The sequence below is a fragment of the Carcharodon carcharias genome, chromosome 3 (genome assembly GCF_017639515.1).
Source record: "Carcharodon carcharias isolate sCarCar2 chromosome 3, sCarCar2.pri, whole genome shotgun sequence".
In the NCBI taxonomy this organism is placed as follows: Eukaryota; Metazoa; Chordata; class Chondrichthyes; order Lamniformes; family Lamnidae; genus Carcharodon; species Carcharodon carcharias.
Window position 1 is genome coordinate 212,881,901 of NC_054469.1, and position 26,808 is coordinate 212,908,708.

Sequence of the window (26,808 nt, forward strand, 5' to 3'; positions counted from 1 at the left end):
ATCTGTACATTGTGAATAACCACAATTCCCAAAGCCATAAAAATGGAAAAGCAATGATTGGGAAGGATTTTCCCACTAGCTTCAGGAAGCTGACCTTGGGACCAGAATGGTAGAGTTATTTTCCCAGAGGCCACCTCCTAATTGGCCAAGTCTGCACTCATTGTGCTGATAAGGACAGTGGGCAAGCTCCTGATCCTGCCAGCTCAATCACAGGCTGACAGCTAGAGTTTTGACAGCTCCATTGTGTCATGGAGCTGCTGAGGAAGGTCAGAAAACATGAGGGTCTCCCAAAGTAATGAAATATTTCAGAGGTGAGTTGGCAGCAAGCCCTCAGATTAGAGGAAGAAACCGCTCCAGTGGATCGCTGGGACCATGGGGGAAGCCTTACCTGCCCGTGGACCCCTCTTTTGGGAATGCAGTCTTCAACTCTGATGGACCTGCTCTGCCGCAGGGAGGACACCTCCATGGAGCTGGCAATCTCTCCATGTGGCAGAGGTCCACACACCCACCAGTAAAATGCCAATGGTGCTGCAAAATTGCCTCCAATTGAAGTATTAACCATTTAATTTACCTGCTTGCCTCTGTAAAGTGGGCAGGCAATTCGTTTCCTAGGCCTCCTGGGAAACTTCTCTGATGGCGAGAATCCATTGGGGAGCCTTCCAGGCATGCCTCTCTCCTATTTTCCTGGCCCCCACACCTTCACTCCCATCACCGTAGGGCCAGGAAAATTCAGCCTATTGACTCTAATGCCTAATGCAACAGTAACTTCAGTTGTCTGTTTTTAGGAGCTGGAAATTTGTTGAATCTAGATAGATATCGCCATTTGCATAGATCACAGAGGGGCTTAGAAAGAGTATAGATTTGTTAACAATGATGAAAAATGGTAGACACTAAATTTAACACGTGATAATATGGGAAAAAGTTGAAAAGTTATTTTATATCTCAATTTATGGAACAAATGGTCATTAAGCTTTTGCATTAATTCCCAGTCAAATAAATTTTGGACAGATAATGTGAAGACAAGCATCCCAGAAAATGGAGTGCAGATGGCCGAATCCTACAATAAACCTGCAATGTCTAAAGAACACTAATGTGGGCAGTGTAAAGTAGGCTGGCAGTTTGTGCACAAGCACCAAAACACCACTTTTTGAAGGGAAGGTCGCCATGCAAATTTTAAAAAATTTGGCCTGTACTATTTTCATCTTAGCACCTTACCTGGCGAAAGAACTCAGCATACAGCAGGAGCTGTTGGAATATGACAATTCTGACCTTTTGCCTTGAGATTTTAACACTAATAGCACTAAAAGATCATGCAGTACTTCATATTCTCTTTTCCTGCAAAGATCAGCTTAGTTGTGTGCAGGTGTAGGCAATGCTCCTGCAATGCAGTATGCAAGTCACTTTATTGGCTTTGATTCAGTCTGAAGCTTTTTTTCCAAACTCTCAGGAATAGTCTAAGCCAGGCGACATTGAAACAATTTAGTAAGTAAGATTTAAATGGAAGCAACTATTAAGACATTGGATCTAAGAAGAGATGAAATAAATGATTTTATGTTGCACATACTCAAGGTGCTTAACACCAAAGGATTAATTTTGTGTGAGGGTGAGACAGTTGAAAGACATTGGTGAAGGAGAAAGGTGGTTGTTTCCATATCCAGACATAACGGGCAGAATCTTAATTGGCAAGGGAACTGATTCGAGTGTGTGCAGGATGTTAAATTTCTTAAAAGTGACGTCATGTTGGACCCCTGCCATTATCTCACCTACTTGTGGGTGTCACTGCCTAGGCTACTATTTTTTTGCCCATCCCCAATTAATTGCCCTTGTTCAGAGGGCAGTTAAGAGTCAACCGCATTGCTGTGGGTCTGGAATCACACGTAAGCTAGACCAGGTAAGGACGGCAGATTTCCTCCCCTAAAGGGACATTAGTGAACCAGATGGGTTTTTGCGACCATCGATAATGGTTTCATGGTCACCATCAGACTTTTAATTCCAGATTTTTATTGAATTCAAATTTCACTATCTGCCATGGTGGGGTTCATACCCGTGTCCCCACAGCATTGCCCTGGGTCTCTGGACTACTAGTCAGTGACAATATCACTGTGCCACTGCCTCGCCAAGTGAGCTTGGTAACCTCAAAGCTGTTGGGTAAACAATTGTAATATCAAAATTGGCAAATAACTCCTGTTTTAACCCAACATTCTGACTTTGACAGTCAGTGCATGTATTTCCCTAGCTGTGACTAACGTGCTGGGATCAACCAGACAAGTGCACAGCGGGGAATGCTTCAGTGAAACTGACAGGCTGGGGAGTCTTTGAAAGTCAAAATGAAGGGCACAAGCACTGTATAGGTGAGGGATGGTGTTCATAGCACCTGTTCTGAGATTGTGCTTTCAATGCTTGACATGCAATTTCCAGCTACTTTAGAAGTCAGTTCACTCAACTTCGACTTCTTATACTTTGAGCTGCACTTCCCTGCTTAGGACTTCATTGTAGCATGGAGCAGCACCTCTGATGAGGAACAAGGGGAGCAGCAACACCAATGCCAACTGCAGCAACACCAGCTGCCTTCTCCTCAACCACATATCATTACACAGGGAAATGGGGATAGACACAGAGATTCAACTCTGAGAAGGTGAGGACTCCCGCAACTCTGCGTCTATAGATAGAGAACGGCTCTCTCAACATGTTTGAACACCAGTGTCTCAGGAGACTCACGTTTTCACAACAGGTTGTTGCTGAGATCTACAGCCTCCTGGAGTAAGACCTCCTTTAGACCTGGTGGACACACATTGCCAGTGGCCATCAAGGTACCTATCATTGGAGGGTCACATCCACATATCCCCAGTCCAAACCCTACCCCCTCTCTTCACCTGCAAGGATAGAAAAGAGAAGGGAAGAACAACATTTGTGCAGGGTGACTGTGAGGCACAGCTGTGAGAGGACAATAGGATGTTGGTTGCCCAGATGGCAATGTGATGAGTTGCCTGCAAGGAGAGGAATGTGTGGAGCTGCGAGGTGTGTTTACCTGAGGAGTGCTGTGCAGAAAAATGCTGGGAAAGTCAGAGCATAGGGCAGCTGAAATTGCTATGTCACTCATTTTCCTAACCTCCTGACATTCTGGATCCTCAGTGCACCGTTGCCAGGTTTGACTCCTGTTGCTCATTTCCTTGGTCTCTCCCATGCATGCCTGTTTGATTAGAGGGACTGTTCTCTTCCTCCCATTCTCGTGCAAGATCAATTCATTGCAGTCCCTCAGATCCTGCAGTAGGACCTCCAGGTAAGAGTAGAGACCAGAGGAGGAGACTTCCTAGGTCTCCTTCCCAATCCTGTGGTAGCTGTTGCCTCAGGAATCCATTTCCAGTTTAGCCTTTCTGATCCATGCCAGGACCCCTTTAATTAGAAATCCTTCCTTTGACAGGTTTGATGCAACATCCTTCCCACCCCCTTTGATCAGTGGGGAAACCTGGAAGTGGGATGCTAATGCTGTGGTTCAGTTGAAAGGACCATGGCAAAGCCAACTTCTTGGATAGATGGGCTCCCAATGTGCTACAAGTCTCCTTTTGCATGCAAATCAGTTGAAATAAAATTCTGTCTAAATCTTTATAAACAATAAAATTCAACAGTCCATCAGCATTAACAGCAATTTGCAATGATATAAGATCTTCAGTGCAGAAATGTGATTACTTACACATGGAAGAAACACATACCCAGGGCTTGGGAAACCCAGCAGCTGAAGGGAGCTGTAAGTTGCTGGATCTAGCTGGTAAGAGCCTTTCTGTCATTGCATGTGGGCTAGGAGGAGCAGGAGTTCTGCCAGCCAAACTGCTTCCTTTCCTGTGATCACCTACCAGGCCCATTATCTTTTCATCCCACTACTGCTCCCCAATCCAACCCTACCGACCTGTGATATCTGCAACATTCAGACACCATGCTCCCTTCCCGCAATCTCTAGATCTCTCCTTTCTGCTCCCCAGTAATGACCTTCTAGTGCAGCCCTTCTTGCCCAACAGCCAGCTATTAACAACTTTGACAGCGACTTATATTTATATAATATCTTTAATGTAATGAAACATCCCAAGGCACTTTGCAGGAGCATTATAAAACAAAGTGTGATACCAAGCCACAAAAGGAGATATTAGGTCAGATGACAGAAACTTTGGTGACAGAAGAATGGTTTTTATGGAGTGTCTTAAAGGAAGAAAGCGAGGTAGAGAGGAAGAGGGGGAATTCCAGAGCTTGAAGCCCCATAGGCAACTGAAGACATGGCTCCGATGATAGAGCAATCGTAAATGGAAATGCACTAGAGACCAGAATTAGAACAATGTAGTCTATTAATCTGGCTGACTGCTGTCAGGAAAATGGAGAAAAAAAACAAATGAGGTCCTATTATTAAATTTGACCTCCACATTACCTACACTTCCACATTTCCCAGCCATTAAAACAACCCCCCCACCCCATGAAAATCAGGACATAAGTCAATGGATTCACACCTAAGGAGCAACATGTAAATAGGCAAATGAGGATTCAAAGATGGTATTCTGGTGTGTACCTTAAGTAACCCAGTAAAGCAAAAGAATGCCAATAGCAAGAAGTTAGTCCTGTTTTACAATCCCAATGGTAAATTTAAACCGGTTGCCAAAGCACAAATGAAAGTAAAAAAATGTTTCTTTAAAATATGCACAGCCAATGAAAGTACAAAAATATTCTTTAAACTCTTAGTAATTGGTTTGCTAGAAACACTCCAACCGGCAGATGAGCGATTACGCTAATACTACAGAACTCCATTGTGAATCATCATGTAAGTAAATGACGTTAGCACATTTAAGACAGAGGGGAATTGACAAAGCCAACAGCACCAATGAAAGGTGTACAGAACTGCGAACAATTGTGAATTTACCTGAATGGATTATGACAGTCCATTATTAATAGAGCATCAATGTCTATTCCCATTTGCTTTATATACAACTAGAACACCATTTCTACTAACGTGAGAAAAAAATTCAGATAGAATCACAGAATGTTTACAGTGCAGAAGTAGGCCATTCAGCCTATCAAGTCTGCACTGGCTCTCTGAAAGAGCATCCCACCTAGTCCCACTCCCCTGCCTTATCCCCATAACCTTGCACATTATTTCTTTTTAGGTAGCAATCCAATTCCCTTTTGATTACCTCGATCGAACCTGCCTCCACCACCGTCTCAGGAAGTTCGTTCCACACTCCAACCACCCTCTAGATGAAAACATTTTTCCTTACATCACATTTACTCCTTTTGCTAATTATTTTGAATTTGTGCCCTCTAGTTCTTGATGCTCTCTTGAGTGGGATCAGTTTCTCACTATTTATCCTGTCTATACCCCTCAGGATCTTGAATACCACTATCAAATCTCCTCTCATCTTTCTTTCCAAGGGAAACAGACCCAACCTCTCCAATCTATCCTCATAGCTACAGTTCTTTATCCCTGGAATCATTCTTGTGAATCTCCGCTGTACTTTCTCTAATGCTTTCACATCCTTCCTCAAGTATGGTGCCCAGACCTGGACGCAGTACTCCAGATGAGGCCTAACCCGTGTCTTATACAAGTTCAACATGACCTCCTTACTCTTGTACTCAATGCCCTTTTTAATAAAACATAAGATATTATATGCTTTATTAACTGCTCTCTCAACATGTCCTGCCATCTTCAATGACCTATGTACATATACACCGAGGTCCCTCTGTTCCTGCACCTCCTTTAGAGTTTCTCCCTTTACTTTGTACTGTCTCACCATATGCTTCCTGCCAAAATGGATCACCTTACACTTCTGTGCACTGAACTTCATTTGCCACTTGTCTGCCTAATTCACCAACATGTCTATGTCCTTTTGAAGTTCAAGACTATTCTCATCACAGTTGCCAACATTTCCAATCTTTTTATCATCTGCAAATTTTGAAATCATGCCCCGCACACCACAGTCTAGGTTATTAATATATATCAGGAAGTGAAAGGGTCCCAAACAACCATTTATCACTACTCTGTTTCCTGTCACTCAGCCAATTTCTTATCCAAGTGCCTACTTTCCCATTTATTCCATGACCTAGAATTTTGCTCACGTCTGTTTTGTGGCGCTGTATTAAATGGCTTTCGAAAACCATATGCACCAAATCAACAGCATTTCCTCATCAACCTTCTCTGTTACCTCCTCAAAAATCTCCAGCAACTTAGTTAAACATGATTTTCCTTTAATGAATCTATGCTGACTTTCCTTAGTTAGCCTGCACTTGTCTAAGCGACTACTGATTTTATCCCGAACTATAGGGCAGGATCTACACATAACATGATGCGGGATGACATCGGGTGGAACTCCAGACATCACCCCACATCATTTCCTCTTTCAGGTCAGCTGTGCGCCCGCCGACCTGTCAATGGCCTATTAAGGCCATTGAGAAACTAACTAAAATCATTAATGGACCTGCCCGTCCAACCTTAAGGTTGGCAGGCAGGCCGGGAGCCCTGGCGGGCTTCAGAAAAAGCATGAAACCTCATCCACGGGCGGAATGAAGTTTCTTAAGGGTATTTAAATTTTAATAAAGGTTTCAGTTAAAGTTATGGGCATGTCCCAACTCAGGTGACAGTGTCATATGAGGGGACGTCAGGGAAGTTTTTCTATCATTGTTATTGTAAACTTTAATTTGGAGCCAATCTCCCTGAGGCAGAACGTAGCCTCAGCGAGATCAGTGTGCTCTTTCGCGCACATGCGAAAGAGTGCACTCCCGGCTGAGGGAATCCTCCTCCCACCCCGCCTGCACAGGGAGCACATAGCGCTTCCTGGCAGATGTCACGCTGGATGGACCTTAATTGGGTCACCCACATAAATTGGCGGATTGGAGACGTGCTTGGCCACGCCTGCTCCTGCACTTCCCTGCCTCCACCCCACCCCCCCACCCCACAACAGCGGAAAAATTTTTCCCATAGTTTCCAGGAGTTTCCCTGTCACTGAGTTCAAACTGACTGGTCTGTAGTTGCCAGCTTTATCCTTGCATCTATTTTTGAACCAGGATGTAACTTTCGCAATACTCCACTCCTCTGGCATCTCCAATGTCTAAGGAAGGCTGGAAGATTATCACTAATGCCTTTGCAATTTCCACCCTCACTTCCCTCAGTCCCTTGGATGCACCTCATCCGGTCCTGATACCTTAAGCAAAATTTTTCCCTCGTTGGGCGGGCACACGCCCGATCCAAACACGAGAAAAATAGTGTGTGATGACATCAGGCGAGCGCAAGAGGTGGCAGCACGCCTGCCGACAATTAGGAGGCCTATTAAGGCCCTTAAGCAAATCATTAAATGGAATTTTCCACTGCACGCCCAACTGTTCGGTTGGCCAACAGGTGATTAGGCCAAGCGGCCTTTGCATTTCCTGCATGGGTGGGATGAGGCTTCGACCTGTGATTAAAAAAAAAACCTCTTAAAACTCACTTTAACATGTCCTTGCTCATGTGACAAAGTCCTATGAGGGGACATGTTTTCCTTATTTTTCAATTGTTTACTTCTAATGTTAAAAATCTTCAGCTCCCTGAGGCAGCTCTGTGCCTTCAGAGAGATTTCATTGAGCGCACCAGCACGCATGCACTGATTTTTGCGCTTGTCCTTCTTTTCCCAACCCCTCTAACCCAGGCAGCGCTGAGCATTTCAGTGCGCAATTTATGCTGGCTGGACATTAATTGGCCAGCCACCGTGAAATTGTGTCAGGGCTCGATCGCGGTCAGCTGTCTGTTTCACGACCACTCCCAGGCCCACCCAACGAGGTAAAAATCTTGACCCTTATCTATTTTAGGTAAAGATGGCCTTTCTAACAACTCCTCCTTCTCAACTGTAAATTCTTCTAGTGTACCAGTTACTTCTCCTCTCAGTTCAGTGGTTATTTTATAACCTCATCCATAAAAATCCCAGAAATAATTAAAAGTTGATTTGAAGTGCATCTTTCAAGCATCATAATGAACCAAGCATTAAGTAACATAAATTTATGGCTACCATACATTGTGAAACATAATCAGAAGTTATACTATAAAAATACATCTAAAAATGTATGGCGTTTTAAGTTTAAAACATACTCTTTATTAATGCTTTTGTCAAGATAAAATAAATGAACAGACTTCATATAAAAAGACTGAAGATGGCTTGGGAATTAGTCAGGAATAAAAGCCATCCAACAGCCATATATGCAAAATGATTTTACATTGAACAGTGAGTGTTCAATGATGCATCCAGAAGCCCCCTTTGGCTCGGCTGATTCAGTCGATGAGTAGCTGAAGCAAACTTACTGAGAAGGTCCCGAGTACGTTCAATCTGTGCTGAATTGAATATTTACAGCTGAGGCTTTAATAGGGATGCTATCCCCAACATAATAAGAAAAGCAAAATACTGTGGATGCTGGAAATCTGAAACGAAAACATAAAGTGCTAGAAAAATTCAGCAGGTCTGGCAGCATCTGTGGAGAAAGAAACAGAATTAATGTTTTGAGTTCTCCGAAAAAGAGTCATATTGGACTTGGAACATTAATTCTGTTTCTCTCTCCACAAATGTTGCCAAGCCTGTTGAATTTTTTTCAGCACTCCCTGTTTTTATTGCTATTCTCAACATCTGAGTTGGGGAGGGGAAATCAGATAGGGTTCCTGCTCATAAATACACTGATGCTTCTGGAAATAGTGTGTGAAGATGTCAAGTAAGGGCAGAAGCTAGATTAATGCCAGTGCCTCTCTGCTAGCTAATAGTACTAAGGGAGTTCTTCATGTCTGAAGTGCTGTCATTCGGATGAGGCATTAGGCTAGGGCTCCATTTACCCTCTCAGTTGGATGTAAACGATCCCATGATACTATCTGAAGAAAATTACAAGAGTTCTCCCTGGTCTTCTCACCAATTTTTATCTGTCAACCAACATCACTTAAAAAAAAAGTGACTACCTGGCCATTATCTCAATGATATTTGTGGAAACTTGCTTTGTCCAAATTGGTCATGGTGCTCCCTACATTATGACAGTCACCACACCTACAACTACTTTATTGATTGTAAAGCACATTGGGACATCCTGTGTTTGTAAAAAGTGCTACATAAATGCACATTTTCCTTTCTTTTCTTTAGCCCACACATTGACCATGGCTATTTGGATGAAGTAAAGGGGAATGCTCCATACCCATCAGAATTTGCCCAGGGAAGGAATCAAAATTCTTGAGAAAAATGGAAGGGAAAAGAAGACAAGAGTTTTTTTTTCAAATTGCATGTTGTCAGAATAGTTCAGCAATTGTTACACTTCTATTTAAAAGATCAAGAGTTCCTGTCTTTCAAAATTGAGCATTTGCATGGGCAACACTAGGGGTCATTTTCCATTCCTTTTGCTGGACTCCAAATGGTCAATGTGTGGCAATCGTGCTCTTCATTTTAAAGAGGGTCAGGCTTGTGATCAGAAACAAACAGGACCAGTTTATCTCACGCAGAAACCAGTCAATGTTAATTCCAGCTAAGGAGTGTTCCGAGGCTCAGGCCATCCTCCCTCTAGTTGAAGGGGTGAGGAGGGGAAGCAGTGTGTGGCAGTAGCAGAACTTCAAGAAAAATAAAGTTCAAAGATGATTTGGAGTCAACGTATACACAAGTAACATGGCTATGAACATACTGCTTTCATATAGAGTCATAGGGTAATACAGCACAGGAGGTGGTAATTCAGCTCATTGTGCCTGAGCTGGGTCTTTGAAAGAGCCGTCCAATTAATCCCATTTTCCTGCCCTTTCCCCACAGTACTGCAATTTCCCCCTTCGAGTGTTTATTTCCTGTACATTATCTGAAATAAAAATAAAACAAAATATCCCCCAGAAACTATAAGGGTATGGGCTATCCACAACTGTATTCTGAATAACTATCCTGTGTCAGTGAGTGATCATTATAACCAGATCTATCATCTCACTTGAATAGATTGTATACAAATGTCACAGTAATGGCCCCAGTATATTAAATTTGTCCCCAAATCACTATAAGTAAAATAGTACAAATATTCACCTACCTTTGCACTGGACTTCAAAGGTATGAAAAATAAGAACTGTTAGACACCCTGCAGTAAAATGTGCCTGGCATTGGCAGTCTTAAATCCTGCAGAAACTACAGATAAGATCAGAGCAGACTTGTGTTTTTTTTTTTAAAAATAGCTGAGACTTTTAGCCAAATTTAATAAAAAAAAGGTTGCTCTTGTATTTTTTTTGGCTTCTTGTGCTGCCATTTGTTAGCAACCACAGCATTTATCTTAAACCAGACTCATTCGATCTTTACGAGTGCTAGATTTTCATTAGGATTATGAAACAGCAGCAAAAACAAAAAAAGACCTGAATTTAATAAATCGAATGAATTAGACCTTTGGTGAGTTTGATACAGGTTAATGAATCAGACATTCGCTTAGTTCATTACTTAACCTTCCTCAACTTGTGAGGTGGATGCAGATTGCGCAAAATTCCAAAGAAGCACATTTATGCCAAAGACTACATGTACTAGGAAAGATTTAACACAGGAAAATTGTGACGAGGCAGCATAAAATAAGAAAATTATAATTTTCTCCCTCCATCTTTAATTGCAGACTGACTTTTCTAATAGGATAAAAATTTGGTTTAACTATATACCATTTGCAAAAAGCACAGTTTAAGTCTATCATTAAAATTTAAGTAGGAACCGAATATATCATCAGTATAAAGTTCTGTGGTGTTTGCACTACCAGTAGCAGACATCTGGATTTGCTGCTTTCTTTCACATAGAAAGTAAACCCACACAGAGGCATTTACCATAAACTTGTTGCCGCACCCTTATTAAACTGTCAGCTTTTCTTGCTTTGTAGGTTTCTAGCTTCTGTTTAAATTACGTAAATAGTTCTGGAAAACCAGTGTCTGTGTCCCAGGGATGTATGATTCAAAAAGACAGAAATAGCATTGTAAGCACAGGAAACCTGTCAGGACCCAACTGAGGGAAACAAGCTAGCCAGTCCAGACACTATTTTTGCTGCTGTCTAGTAGAGTTAAATGGTCTCCATAGTTGTTCCACACTATAGAATGGAAAATGAAATTAAATATATTATAAAATATAAACATGCTTATACACTTGTACATGTATCTAAGGAGAAAAAGTGAAAAAAAATCAGAGGAGGAAAAAAGCTAAAATTATTGTCAAGGTTCAGAATGACCCTCTGGCAGTAAGTTACTAGTGAAACATAAACTTATAGCTGTTCTGAAAGAAGTGAAAGATTGTTTTTTAGTCAGGTCAGGACTGGGGTAGCCCACCATGGAACTAAATTCCCTAGGCTGTAATTGACTGTACACTGCGTTAGCAACTCTCCTCTGGCACAAGTTCACAAGATACGCCATACAGATTGAGCAATTTTTTTGAGATGATGCGTGAAACGTATCATCCAGGCAGGGAACTATTTCTGAACAGCCTCTGGCCAATGGCCTACCTCAATGTAGTCCTTGGCATGACCCCAATCTCTCTTGGCATCCAGATTGCCCAAACTAAAACAATCCAGCTGTCTGAGGTGAATCTTAGCCACCGACCGACTAATTTTCCGAGTTACGAAATTAGACCCTGAAACAAAGATAACAGATAACATCAATATAGTTATTCCGGCTGTTTAACTGTATCAAAATGGAAACAAAAGTGTATTTAACATTTTAAGAGTTACTTGTTTTTTAATATTATGGTATCATCTGTCAGTTGAGTAAACCCAGAAGCTTCAAACCAAAGAGTCAAGAGCTCCATTTACACAGCAAACAACTTTCTAAAGCCTCTTTACAAACTACTTAATCATTTTTAATTTATTTTTTATATCTTCAATTCAGGAGCCAAGCCAATAAAAATGTACGCAACTGTCAACCTATAAACACCAAATACACAATGTCACTGAATTTTTAAAGTTTAAAGATGGAGAAAGTTTAAAGTTAAAAAATAGAAAGCAATGAGTTATAATCACCATTGTAGATTACATCAATTTAAAACAGCACCAGCCAGTATCTGACAACAGCACTTATCAGAACGAGTGAGATGCAATAAATAAAATGGATCTGATGATCAAATATATTGCCAAAAATTACAATTGAAACACAGTGTAGCAAAATCTAATGCAATAATAGGAAGCTTATAACACAACTGACATAACACTCATTTCCATAAGTACTAAAAGAGATTTAATATTTCTAGGCAAATTCAATAATATATTAAATAATATTACTCATCCTGCAATAAGACAAAGACATTTACATGCTGATACTGTCCCCATTGTTTATATTGGGTGTATTTTTGTTTGTACATTTGCCTATTATATTGAGGTGGACAGTACAAAAAGTGCCAGTGAACAACTGTTTATTCTGTCTCTAAGTCAACAATAGATTTAGGCAGACAAAGGTGCTGTGCTAGGTTATGCTGCCTCATTTTTGGCAGCTCATCTATTTTGTTTAGGTTAATCTTTGTGCTGGAGCTCATTGCTTTTCATTTTCTAGCCATGTATGCTTCAGTAGTCTTTGCAAACTGTAACTCAACACCAAAGACATAGGATTAAGGAGCCAAGGTAATTGTACCTTAACTAGGTGTGAACAGCTGATGGAACAGCTGAGTCCACCCAATTTATCCAAATTAATTTAATACAGTATAAACAGTGTTTGTCATCGACAGCTATGGCAAACAGCTAACATTAGTAACCTGGTATAAACAGCTGGCCACAATAACCACAGGCAATATAAGTGGTGCAGACTGTACAAGATACATTTAAATTATTGTACCATCTACCTAAACCCAAAAGGTGGTCTTCTTAATTTAGTGAAGTAATTGCACTATACTGAAGCAAAGAAGGATAAAATTGTCAGTTAATTTTCTATTGCAGACTGGTAAGTATTAATTATTTTCCACTGATAAACTTGGTTAAATTGTTTCCCTTCAGACACCAAGTCACATAACAAATTGATCATCAGATTCCTAAATACATAAACGAAACACTTGAGATATAATTCTTGCACTATATGTGAAAGTAGCAATCAAACTTGCCTTGAAGTAAAAAAATGTCAATTGGTGAAATGTAATCATATGGGTTTTTGGATTTAATTGGAAATCACATTAGAATAAATGAAAAATTAAAATAGGTTCATCAACAGGAGGCAAGTTAACTTTGTTCCTGAACCCAGTTTGAACTCTAGTTTGGTGACTGCATTTTTCACTAGCCGCCATCTGCTGTTAAATGGGTGATCTTCAACACTCAGGCAGAGAATTGCCTCAGCAATGGCTTTGCACAGCTGGGAAGCAAAAAGGACAGACACTGAGAATGTCATGGCTGACTGAACAGACTACTGAGATCTGAGAGATTACACCTAATTTGCTTTCCAAGGACTGCCAAAATCAACAATATTTAACAGCAGGTACTCAAAAACATATAGGTACATTTTCAGAAAAGTAATAATTTTTCATTTAAAAATCTACTTTGCACTGTGCATTTTTGGTGAATGTTTGATTTTTACCCATTTAAAATTATAATAAATGTACAAAGTAGTATTTATTAAAATATTGTCAACATTTGTTTTCTTTTTTATGAAAATAAAAGGACTAGCAATCATGCTATAATTGTATTTGGGAAAAAAATACTGGCAGGCAGGAATTTTACAACATAAATGTATCCTTTGTGCAATTTTATTGCAAACTTGAGAAACCTTCCAAAGGCTTTTGATCTGAACCCTAGTTTGACAGCTAATGTATGCAAGACAGATGATACTAAAGCAAGCCAAGTGGATTTCCTACTGCTTAAATATCTTATTTTGTCTAGATGACACAATTTTGCTGTTGTTTCACTCTCCCATTTCAGACTGCAGCGAACACTGTGCACTAACAATGAAGGTTCTGCAAGCAAGAAGACATATTCTGTCCCCATCCTTTCTACATCCAGCCTCAATTGTAACAATTGGGTCTCAAAGAACTGAAAACCTAGTGGCATACTACATTGACCTTTAATTTTCTGCCTTTAAATTAAATGGTAGAACACAAGTTTGTACTTGGGATTTCCCTTACATGGCGTACACTTCATCCGAGTTCTGTTGTCATAGTTTTGAAGCTGAGCGCCTTTCTTCACAAAGAGAGGAAGAAAACCAGCAAGTGGATTCTTGCATACCCCCCTAAATGCCATTTACAGTAAAATCCTTCTACCCTCATGGCTAGGCAATAAAGTAAACAAAAAAGTGACATTGCTTAATAATTGCATGTTAACTTTAGTTCAATTAAACATTTAACTTTTAATTTTAAATTTATTACTTGGATAACCTGTGGTGTATGCAGAATATATAATCAGCAATTCCCAAAACACTAATTTAAAATCCAGGAATCCCACGTAATAAAACAGAATCTGACTGATTCACTCACTGCAAATCAATGTTTCGTTATAGGAAAGAGCAGTTCCTTTTGCGTATTACATACAAAGCCACTGATTTTCATTTTCACCACAAAAGGATCGATCTGCATATCTGAGGAAAATCTTCATAAATCAATTATAACTAAAAGAAATTATCAACCAAGCTTAACAGGATTCCACTGTTAATGAAGATGCAAGTGCAACCAAGGAACCTGCTCTTAGCACCAAAATATTGTAGTGCTCCAGGGAGGGGTGTGGGTTATATCAGAGTGTTACAATGAGGGATGTGGTGTATATCAGAGTGTTACAGTGCATCAGAGAAAAGTGTAGATAGTAGCTGAAACAGTAACACAGTTGCTAAACAAAAAAAAATGGAAAAAGGGCCATATTGATCCAAATTAAATTAGGTATAGATTGGAAGATGCCAGAGAACATTTTCTAACTTGAAAGGAGGTAAATGTTGCCACTCCAACTGCTGGATACAAGATAATCAACTTTTCGTTTTAGAAAAGGTCAGTTGTAAATCTTGTAAATCAGATATTGTTAAGATTTGGTTCAACTCCAATTTTCTCTAGACTGGACTGAATGCATAGTTGCACTTCATTCTAATTTTTTTTATCATACAATATTACTTGGTCTTCCTAAGGTACGTCAGCAGTCCAAACCTTTCTGCAGGTTGGCCTTACTGCTTCAATAAAGATGAGCATAATGTTGGAAAGTGTTAAGTTGTTCACTTTGAGTAATACTCTGCTTTTTTATTCATCCCGCCAAATGGAGAAAGACGGCAGAATTCTGAGGTACAGAGGGATCTTGGTGTCCTAGTGCGTAAGTCACAAAAAGTTAATATGAAGTACAGCAAGTAATTAAGGCAGTTAATGAAATGCTATCATTTATTATGAGAGGAATTGAACATAAAAATAAGGATGTTATGCTTCAGTTATACAGGGCATTGGTCAGACCACATCTGGAATATTGTGCACAGTTTTGGTCTCCCTATTTAAGGAAGGATATAAATGGGTTGGAGGTGGTTCAGAGGAGTTTTACTAGATTGATACTTGGAATGAATGGGTTGTCTTATGAGGAAAGGTTGGACTGACTGGGCTTGTTTCCACTGGAGTTTAGAAGAGTGAGGGGTAACTTGATTGAAGTGTATAAGACCCTGAACAGTATTGACAAGGTGGATGTGGAAAGGATGTTTCCTCTGGTGGGTTAGTCCTGAACTAGGGGGCACTGCTTTAAAATTAGGGGTTGGCCTTTTAGGACAGAGATAAGGAGAATTTTTTTCTCTCAGAGGGTTGTGCGACTTTGGAAGTCTGCCTCAGAAGGCAGTGGAAGCAGGATCATTGAATATTTTTAAGGTGGAAGTAGACGTATTCTTGTTAGGCAAGGGAATCAAAGGTTATCAGGGTAGATATGAATGTGGAATTTGAAACACAATCAGAGCAGCCAAGATCTTATTGAATGGGAGAGCAGGCTCGGAGGGCCAAATGGCTTACTTCTGCTTCTATTTCGTATGTTGTCTTTTGAGGTAACCATGCCACTTGTGTTTTAACTTGATCCATTAATACTAAAATAGTACTATTTCACGTGACCGTCCCACATCTCTTTCTGACTCCCATACTAGCTGACATTATGGGCTGGATCTTTGCTCCTGAGGTAATAGCTCAAATCAGGAAATTTCCCACTGTGGGAAACAGTGCTGTGAATGGCACGATTTTTGTTTTGGGTGGGTGGGTGGGAGGGGTTGGTGGTGCGTGATGGAGTTAGGCTCACTGTCCCTGGATGCAATTGAAGTGGGCTATAGGAGCTGCTGAGTGCTGACGCAGGCTAGTTCTCTGGGACTTGTTGTTTTGTTAAATATTAGGTCCTCTAGCCCAAACACCACACACCCCCTCACTCCCCACCTACTCCCCAACCTCCATTCATGCTAGCCCATGCCCACCACCCATCCCCAATGGTCCCTCATACTCTCCATGCCAACCCATGCCCCCCCTACCCCAAAGGCCCCTCATACCTCTATGCCAACCCAAACCCCATTCACACCCCAAACTGCCTCTTTGTTATTTACTAATTCACGGGATGTGGGTGCTGTTGACTAGGCCAGCATTTATTTCCCTATCCTTAATTGCCATTGAGAAGGCGGTGGTGAGCTGCCTTCTTGAACTGCTGCAGTCCATGTGGTGTGAGTACACCCACAATACCGTTAGGGAATTCCCCCACTCCTCATCATGGTCCCCTACAGCTCCTATGTCAACTTAGTACCAGCTCATTTCAACCCATGCCCATGCAACACCCTTCGACCTTACACCCTCCATTCCAACTTACCTAGTACCCACCACTGGCAGAGATCAGGAGCCATGCTGAGATGAAATAAACTTCTAAATATCTATTACAGGGTTCACTATATAAAAGAACCCAATTCATGTAAACCCATTCAATACATTTAGACCCCCTCAAGTACTTAATCCCCTTATAAAAACAAACATTTTTATTCACAGTCCCACATGAATGACAGCTAATCCTTGAATGACCTCTTTGAGCTGTCAAAAAATAAACTTTGTGATAATGATAGGTTGTGGAAAGCAGTCAAGCAGTAATAATGCTATAATGATAGCACTTAGGGTTATATCAATAAACGCCTATTGATGTTGCTGGAACAGAATTTCTTTACTCTCAGAAACACAGGCAGGGGTTATAAATAACTTTACAGTTTTACATACCTTATCAGCCAATCCAAAGCATTTACAGCCCACCATAAAGCGGTGGAACACACACTATGAGTAGAGGCTGTTCCTGGAGCAAAAATTGGATCTGCTTGTCCTGTTCATTGTTCAAATGGCCCAGCTGATTTGTAATTCATGCCTGCACATTTCATGCCCCACCCCCTTTTCCTTTCCAGCAAAAATGGGACCTGCCTGAAATGGAGGCAGGACTTCTAGATCAGGGTCCTATCACCCATTTTTAAAGGTCCACAGAGTTGCCCTACCTCCACAAAAATCCAGCCCTATAAATGGTTCCTTCTCCTCAGCCACTGTTTCAAACAGGCTATTACCGCTCTCCTCAAAAACCCACTCTCAACCCCTCTTGTCCTTGTTATCTACCACCCTGTCTCCAAGCTCCCTTTCTCTTCCAAGATCCTTGAAAATGAGAAAAAATTTTGATGCATGCCCATCATTCTCACAACTTTATCTTCAACCTTATCAATCAGTTTTCTGCCTACCCAACATCTCCAAGGCTTCCTAATTAAAGTCACAAACAACATTCACTGTAACTGTGGGGTGTGGTCACTTATCCACTTTCCGTTTTTGACATGATCGATCACATTATCCTCATCCAAAACTTTAAAACCTGATTTCTAGTAAGCTATCCAACCGTGGTTACCTAATTATGCCAAAGATTTTCTACCAATAGTTTGTCTTCTCACCTCCCTGCTATTACCCTAAAGATTTCTTCTTGGCCCTCTCCCCTTCCTCATCTATTTGTTGTCCTTTTCTGGCACCATCCATAGGCATGCAATTTTCCTTATGACTCTTTGAAATGCCTTGGAACTTTCTTTGCACCTGTAGCTTTGTAAATGGGACTTGGCATGGTGGAAACTAATTTTTCCCAGGCTTAAATCACTATAAATTATTTGTGATCTGATTTTAGTTTGTAAATTTAAGAGAGAAAATCTAGCCACTTATAAAAAGAAATGACTTCATCATGAGAACAGTTTAACTGTTTGGTGGAACAATGGGTGAATTACTCCCTGTTGTTAATAATGCTGTTTCTATTGCTAGAACACCAGCAACCAAGCTTAATTTCAAGACTACACTGTAAGAATTGGCAAACTCACCACCCATGATATGTTGCTGAAGAAAGACACTTTTAAAAAACTCATTCATGGCATGTGGGCTAGTCCAGCACTTATTGCCCATCCCTAATTGCCCTTGAGAAGGTGGTAGTGAGCTGTTTTCTTGAAGTGCTGTAGTCCCTGTGGTGTAGGTACACCCACAGTGCTGTTAGGGAGGGAGTTCCAGGATTTTGACCCAGCAACAGTGAAGGAATGGTGACACATTTCCAAGTCAGGATGATGTGTGGCTTGGAGGGGAGCTTCCAAGTGGTGGTGTTCCATGCATTCTTGGCCCTTTTTACGTCTAAATGGTAGTGGTCATGGGTTTGGAAGATGCTGTCTAAAGACCATTGGTGAGTTCCTGGGATGGATCCTGTAGATAGTGCGCAGTGGTGGAGGGAGTGAATGCTTGTGGATGGGGTGCCAATGGGATGGTGTCGAGCTTCTCGAGTGTTGTTGGAGCTGCACTCATCCAGGCAAGTGCGAAGTAGTCCATCATACTCCTGATTTGTGCCTTGTAGATGGTGGACTTGGGGAGTCAGGAGGTACGTTATTCACTGCAGGATTCTTAGCCTTTGATCTGCTCTTGTAGCCACAGTATTTATAGGCCTAGTCCAGTTCAGTTTCTGGTCAATGCTTATCTCCAAGATATTGATTGTGGAGGAATTCAGCAATGGTAATGCCATTGAATATCAAGGACCGAAAGTTAGATTCTCTCTTATTGGAGATGGTTATTACCTGGCATTTGTGTGGCACAGATGTTAATTGTTGTTGAAGCTTTTCATCTTGCATTCATCAGGATAATTTGCAAGAATACCAAATGCAAAGGGAACAACAATTTATATTTCATGAGAAGAGTGTGCTGATTGGTTGGTACGTGGATTGGTAGAGGTGTTGCCATGGAGAATGCACCAGTTAACTGACGACTGGCAGTTAATTGCTAAGCTTTGTTTAAATTCAAACCAGGCAGATTGACTCCAATTGGTCAAGGCATTGCCCTGGGGAATGAACCAGAGAATGGCTGTCACCTATTTTTGAAACAGGTACAATGTGTGCACATGTCCTTTCTGTTTGCAAAGAACAGTGCCTTGTGTACTAATATATGTAACTCCTAGTACACGTAAGTGCACCGCTCATGATGTCAGAAGCATACCTCTCAGCCATCTCAGATTAATGAGGTAATGAGGATATTCTAATTTCAGTAAAAATTAGAAATTAGCTCAGTAAATCTAATAGAGTTAAGGCAACAATCAGATCAGCCATGATTTTATCAAATGGCAATGCAGGCTAAATAGGCCAAATGGCCTACTCCTACTTCTATTTCTTGCTATCTTATGATCTGTGCTTCCCTTACCTTCCCCACCAAAAACACTGTTCCCTAGCCACTGGCTCCAATCCTCTCTTGAAAACTCAGAGGCTGAACCAGACTGGTTACAAAGTTGGTGTCATATTTAGCCTCAAGGTGAGCTTTCTACCACACATTTATGCCACCACAAAAGCCTCCTATTTCCAATTCTGGGGACAATGCACCTCAAATCTTCACCTATGGGACCTTCATGATGACAAAAAATGTCTTTAAGGACAAATACAAACCATGTACCATGTAACCATCCTACTGAATCCTGCCAACTAACAACTCTCTGGTGGTTCTACTGCATTGCACGCTGGTGATGATAATGTCCAAAGATGGCTGGAATTATGTGCCGAGTCTGTGAACGTTAAATAAATAAATAGACATAGAATTTTGCACTATAATTAGCCTAAAACATTATTTTTTTTTATCAACAACTTACTTTTGGATTTTGTTGCTGAAGCTGAAGTTACAGTACTGCAAAAAGATCATAAAATTGGCCCTATGAATTTTGTTGGCCTGAAAATCATAGGACTTTTGACTTTCTTCAATTACATTTTAGTTATTACATTTTGGTTGTTGTGACAATCAAGTAACACAAATACAGGTGGAAATACTTTACGACCATACATGGTGCCAATAAATTACCACTTAATTTATGATGCAGGTGTGGGTGTTCATCTCAATACCATATGATAGTATCTAATATACATCCTTTCATCCATGATAAAAACAGCTCTGATTAATATTATTATTTGTACTATATCTAGTAGTTATGTCTGGAATGAAAGTGAGATACTTTCAATACTGCAGTTCTTCTATGCAAAATGTTCACAACCCATCTTCACCATCTTGCCTTAAAACAGTGAAATGTCATATTTCCTGCTTCGACTCTTATATGAGAATACAAGCAGTAGGAGCAGTGGTAGACCATATGACTCGACGAGCCTGCTGCATCAGTCAATGCGATCATGGCTGATCTTGGGCTTCAACTCTACTCCTCTGCTTGTTCCACATATACCTTGATTCCGAGAGAGCAAAAATCTGTCTATCCCAGCCTAAATGTATTCAACAAATTTCTATAAATTCAGTTGTATTCAGAATCATAATCTGTGAGTTCTACCAGTAAATGTAGTGGACTGTAGATCTCATCCACATTTGTTTTCACAAGACTCATGGAAAGGGTTGAGTGATGAATTGCAAACCACAATATTAGGAGTTACTTCAGTTGGATCATCAAAATGACTGAAGTGCCATCAAAGCATCCCCTCAAGAACTTTATTTCATTTCTGTAAAAAATAAGACTGAACTAAACTCAGCCACCAGGTTTTATTCCTTTTGAGTCCATCAGCCTTGAACTTTTGTATTCTGTGTTAAATCTCCAATGTAACTCACATCTTACAATGTCACCTCTGATCCCTGCTTTTTGAAAGCAATTTATTCCCTGATGCAATTGCTGAGCTCTGAACAGAGAAACTAAATGGTGTTTGAGGGTTCAGTTAGTTTCATTGCTAAATTATTTACAACATCTACTAAAATTTATATTACATAATAATATTTTGTGACAGAATTAGTTGTAAATATTTGATTCTTAAAGAAAAATAACAATTCCATGCTACAGAAAGCATTGTACTTGGGTACAATCTTTCAGTTTCCTAGAGGAATAAAACTTAATAATTTGGGGAAAAGTTGATACTAAACAGAGGTTTTGCATTACTGGCTTTTCTGATTTACCTGAAACAATGGACAGTTGTCATTGAATCCATTCTCCACCACCCTGTCAGCCCCTAAACCCTCCCCCAAGGCATTGTTCCCAGCTAAACTAGATGGCAACCCCAGTGTTCTGTTTGACCACAGTTGAGTTTTTGATCCCATATCCTTTTTATTAAAAAGACCACCAACCTCCACCCCTGCCACAACCCATCTACTGCTGAAACCTTCATCCACTTTGTGACCTCTCCAACTCAAATATTCCAATTCTGTCCTGGCCAATTCTGGCTCCCACAGATTTCAACCTGCATTGGTCTGTCAACACACCCAAATTAAAACACTCACCCTCATATTTAAATCCTTTCATTGCCTTGCCTTCTCCCTGTTTAAGTAACCTGCTCCAGTCCCAGAACCACCTGCTTGAACTCTCTGTTCCTCTGACTCTGGTGTCTTGCACATTTTTCCTTCCCTTTGGCTTATCTTTAGGTGCTGCACCTTCAGCTGTCTAAACTTCATGCTCTGAAATTCCCTTGTCAAAGAGGAGAGGGAGATGGAGGAGTTCAAGACCCACCTCTTTGACCAAGCTTTTGGTCATCCCTCCTAATATTTTTTTCTTTGACTATTCTTCATAACTCTGTGAATCCTCTTGAGTTCTGAAGAAGTCATATTAGACTTGAAACATCTACTCTGTTTCTCTCTCCACAGATGCTGACAGACCTGCTGAGTTTTTCCAGCATTTTACTGTTTTTTATTTCTGATTTCCAGCATTCGCAGTATTTTGCTTTTATTTTCTTCTTTAGCTTTAGCCTTTGTGAAGGGCAAGTTACCTTTTCCTACATTAAAGGTGCTACATAAATGCTGTTGGTGATTTAGTTTGTAGGTGTAGCTACCCATTCATTACTTGCATTTAATGTCACGCCAGTGTGAAGAGATTCGCTGGAACAAGGTGTCTCCTTCTGGGTCTAACTGGGGTCTGATTGCAGAATGTCCTTTATTCCATCATGTAAATTATTACAGCTCCGTGATCAGCAAGAAGCACTTCCTTTCAATAGAAGGGGTGTTGGTGGTGATTTAAAGTTTTAACCATTATTTTAAGGTTGGTGAAACTTAGATACAATGGTTGCAGCATTGCTGCATCTTCTGCCTCAGGCAGCACTGGGCTCCCTTCTGCTGGCAGAGATCCAATTAGGAATCTTCCCTGTAGATTTAATAAGGCCCAAGGAATAAACTCCACCAGGGCCAGGACAGGGTTTCAAGGACAGGCAGAAGTCTCATCCTAAATCTTCGGGGGTAGATTTAGGAAAACACAGCCTCCCATGTTTCTCTGTCTGAGATCCACTAGCTTAAACACAGACTCAAAATAAAAGCAAAGACCTTCCTCTTTGTTTTGTTCAACTACCTGGGGCGGAATTTTCTGCACCCACTGGTGTTGGGCATGTTCAGCAGCATGAGTGGACAATATGGAGAGAAAGCCAAAAATCGGTTTCACAACGTCATTTGCAGTTTGCAATCATCCACTCTGTCAATGGCAGGCCATGTTTCCTGCTGTCGGGAACCTCATTGTAATACATTTATGCTTGCTGGAATCATCCCCCACACTGGATCATCCTTGTATGTTGACATGTTTCACAACTGAACACAAGCGACGTATACCTGGACAGCTGCACTTTGCTCAGGACTTTGAGGGTTGTTTGCCTATCTTGCTTTGGGCAGCACTTGTGTTCATAAGCGCCAGGCTTTGCAGGCAGCACCACATCAGTTTTAGGGAGGCTCATGGGCAGGTTTCTACTTAGGAGACCAGCCATAAGGCGGGGGTGGCTTTTCAACCGTCTCAGAGCTAGGACTTGCTTAGGGAAGGGGGGGGCAGTGGCCTCAGGCAAGGAAAGAGACTGCAGGGCTAGGGCATTACAGGGGAAGGGGGGTCTCCCAGGGTGTGTGTGGGTACACATGTTGATCTGTGCAAGTGGCCTCAAGAGGGAGAGCGCTAAGGAGGCAATCTCCTGAGGAGATGAGGCCAGATGGCAATGTGAGGCTCTTTGTGAGAGTGAGAGTGGTGATGTCCCTTGAACTGACAATGGGCGAGATGCCAGTGCTGGGCTTGAGAGTGAGAGAGTTTAGAGTGATGAGATAATTGCCTTACCCAAGCGGCATGGTTAGAATCATTCATCCTCTTTCTGCACTGGATGGCAAACCTCTTCTGTGCAGCATTGGCACTGACCACCTCTGCCACCAAGTCGGAGTGGTGACGCTGATGGGCCTCCTGCTGCCTGAGCGAGGGTAGTGGGCATTGTGGCAGACTCCAACGGTGTCCAGAAGGCATCCCAGGGATGCGTCACTGAATCAGGGGGCTGTACTCTTTTTGGCTTTTGGAGCCAGGTCTTTACTGGTGGCCTCCAAGGCTGGAAGCACAGAAGTGTGCGTGGGGCTGCATGTTGAATATAGCACCCAACATGATGAAGCAGCGTGGTGATGGCATGGTGGGCAAATGAGAGCCCGCCCACCATCAAAATGGCGTGTTTCCCGGAAATGCATGACTAATGAGGCAGGTTTGAGGCGATACAGTGCAGAAAAATGTTCTTTTTCACGCCTGCTACTGCACTTAGTGCAAATTTGGGATAATTCCTTCCTTAGTGCCAGCTGAGCTGCCTGGGAAGTTCTAAGAAAGGTGGTGAAAAAAAATCAAACCATGAAGTTCAACAACACCGCATGTTGAAATAAGAATGAGCCAGCTGACAGTCTAAAATGTGACAAACATTAGATGAAAGATTTGACTCAAATCACAGCAGGTTATTGCTAATAAAAAGATTTGACTTTCTAGGTACTCTTCATGAACTGGGGCTTGATTAAATATTCATCAATTAAACCTTTTACCAAGGTCAGGTGATAGAGTGCAATGACAGCCATATGAACTCTCAGTAACCTGTGAAACAAACCCTGATTAAATAATATCTTTAAATAGCATAATACAGCTGAAATGTCACACCCAATTGTAAACATTTAAAAAAATACTTTTATGTGTAGCTAATTGTCATTCTGGACCCACCTACAGCCTGGAGGCACAAGCAACACTATAATTAATCCAAACTACTTTTCTCGTGAAAAGAAATGGATAGATTTTGCAGAGAATTCAATTTTTGGTACCAATGGCATAAACCTTTTCCATTTGCATTCGAGGTTTTTAAGATGCAACTTATGTGAGATACCAGAAAGACCTTTCCCATTGAAGAAAGGGAACCCTTTTGGATTAGAGTGGAACTCTCAGGTGACAGGTAATTGAATGGTAGCACTGAGGTATGTTGTCACATATCCATCACCTATCCAAATAAGATTTTAAACGATTCCACAATGTTCAGATTAAAAGATCCAAAAAACTAGTTTTCATCAGCTCGTAGGAAGGTAATTGAGGTTTGTTCTGCTTGGATTACTCTTGGATATTAAAAGAAATGGAGGAGGCATAAATAAACTTTTTCAAGAAATTCTTCGGCCAGTAAGAACTACTGTTCCTGCAATAAAAGCTCAGTGATCTTTGTTCTGAAATGTTGCCTTGATACCAATCATTATGTTTTCCCCATCTGCTGCAGATAATGAGTAGTCTTGCTAAGGAGTTCGTTTGTGAAACTACCTTGCTGCTAAAAAGTCTCTCTCGTCAATTCTGTGAGGTGCTGAACAAAGAGAACTCAGCTTTTATGAATACCACTTTCTAATATATGCATTTGTCAAGTCATAGTGGGCAGAAATGAGAGCTACCTTGCATATTCATACTGCACTCTGTCCACACATTGTGCTTTTGCAGATTTAAATATTTATCACCTAAATTCCCATGACCCCTCTCCCCAGATTCATCCTCCCAGTCTCAGTCTGCACATCAAATTTCTGACCTAAGGAGCATTTATGAGACACCTAATGAAGTGTAAATGTGAATTCTAACATACATAATGTGATTAAAAACAATAAGCTTATGTTTTAAATGGATCAAACCATTCTACTGAATATTGGTGTTCTTAATATTTCAGTCCTTGCTCATGTCTATGCCCTGAAAAAGAAAGTTTATTTATGCCTCCTCCATTTCTTTTGATATCCAAGAATATCCACAAAACCCAGGCAGAACAAACCTCAATTATCTTCCTACTGGCTGATGAAAATGAGTTTTTTGGATTTTTTCAATCTGAACATCGTGGAATCCTTTCAAATCTTATTTGGATAGATGACAGATATGTGACAGCATCCTTCGATGCTACCATTCAATTATCTGTCACATGAGAGATCCACCTTAAACCAAAAGGGTTCCCTTTCTTCAATTCTATTGAATATTGCTATTCTTCATATTTCAGTCCTTATCCATGTCTTATCTAATTTGTAATATTTGCGTATAGTAAACTTATATGTGCTGAATTTGAAGTACCATGTAATGAAGCAAGAATTGATATAGTTACGTACAATGTTCATAAATATATGGATCATATTTGTGTATTTATTGAATTATTCTATTTCAGATATAAGTACTGATGATAATATACAATACAGCAACAAATATATTTACCAAAAATCCCTTTTTAAACATCCTGTCAGAATTCCATATTACCAAATGCATAAAGACATCAACCCTACATATGGGATTATCAAAATTTACCTGTAAGACCATTACACGATTGGAAATAACATTAAGCAAGATTATTAGTTGTCATGCATCGGGGCAGCTTTGATCCCACTATGTATGTTATATGTGAAGTAGAACTGAGTTCATATGCCAGAGTAGGCCACAATGCTTTGATAAAAGAAGCAATTAGACAAGAGGGGCAGAAGATAATGGGGCTGATTTTCCTTGTGTCACAGAATCGCAGAATCATTACAGCGCAGAAGGAGGTCATTCAGCCCATCGAGTCTGCACTGGCTCTCTGAAAGAATATTCCCACTAGTCCCACTCCCCTGCCTTATCCCCATAACCTCACACATTATTTCTTTTCAGGTAGCAATCCAATTCCCTTTTGAATACCTCAAATAAAGCTGCCTCCACCACCGTCTCAGGAAGTTCGTTCCACACTCCACCCACCCTCTGGTGAAACACTTTTCCTCACATCACATTTACTCCTTTTGCCAATTATTTTGAACCTGTGCCCTTTAGTTTTTGATGCTCCCTTGAGTGGGATCAGTTTCTCACTATTTACCTGTTGCCCCAGCATAAATTGAGCTCTGCACTTTTCTTGTAAGAATGGATAGGCCATGGAAGATTCAAGCAAGACTCGTGAAGATATTGCATACATATAGTTTTATTTATGGTGCCTGGCGATGAAACACTTGAAACTAAAATGCTGAAATAACCTGTGCTTAGTATTGCTACTGTAATCTTATATGATGTCTTTAAATAAACTTAATAAGAACTCCTTGTTGTGATAAGCTGCTCATGGTTGGTCAGCCTTATCTTAATCACTGTAACTTTGGGCAATAGCTGTCTCAAAGAAATTAGCCTGTTGATGATTAGCTGATGACTGATCAGCCTCGTTTCATTTCAGTCCAGCTGACAATA

General features: G+C 40.7%; 1 protein-coding gene across 1 annotated transcript in view; it reads right to left on the reverse strand.

Annotated features, from left to right (window-relative positions):
• gmds (GDP-mannose 4,6-dehydratase) overlaps positions 1-26,808 on the reverse strand; it is a 651,025-nt gene that overhangs the window by 381,199 nt on the left and 243,018 nt on the right. The window contains exon 7 of the mRNA XM_041185221.1: positions 11,464-11,591. Coding sequence (XP_041041155.1) covers positions 11,464-11,591 — 128 coding nt within the window. The remainder of the gene's footprint in view (positions 1-11,463; positions 11,592-26,808) is intronic.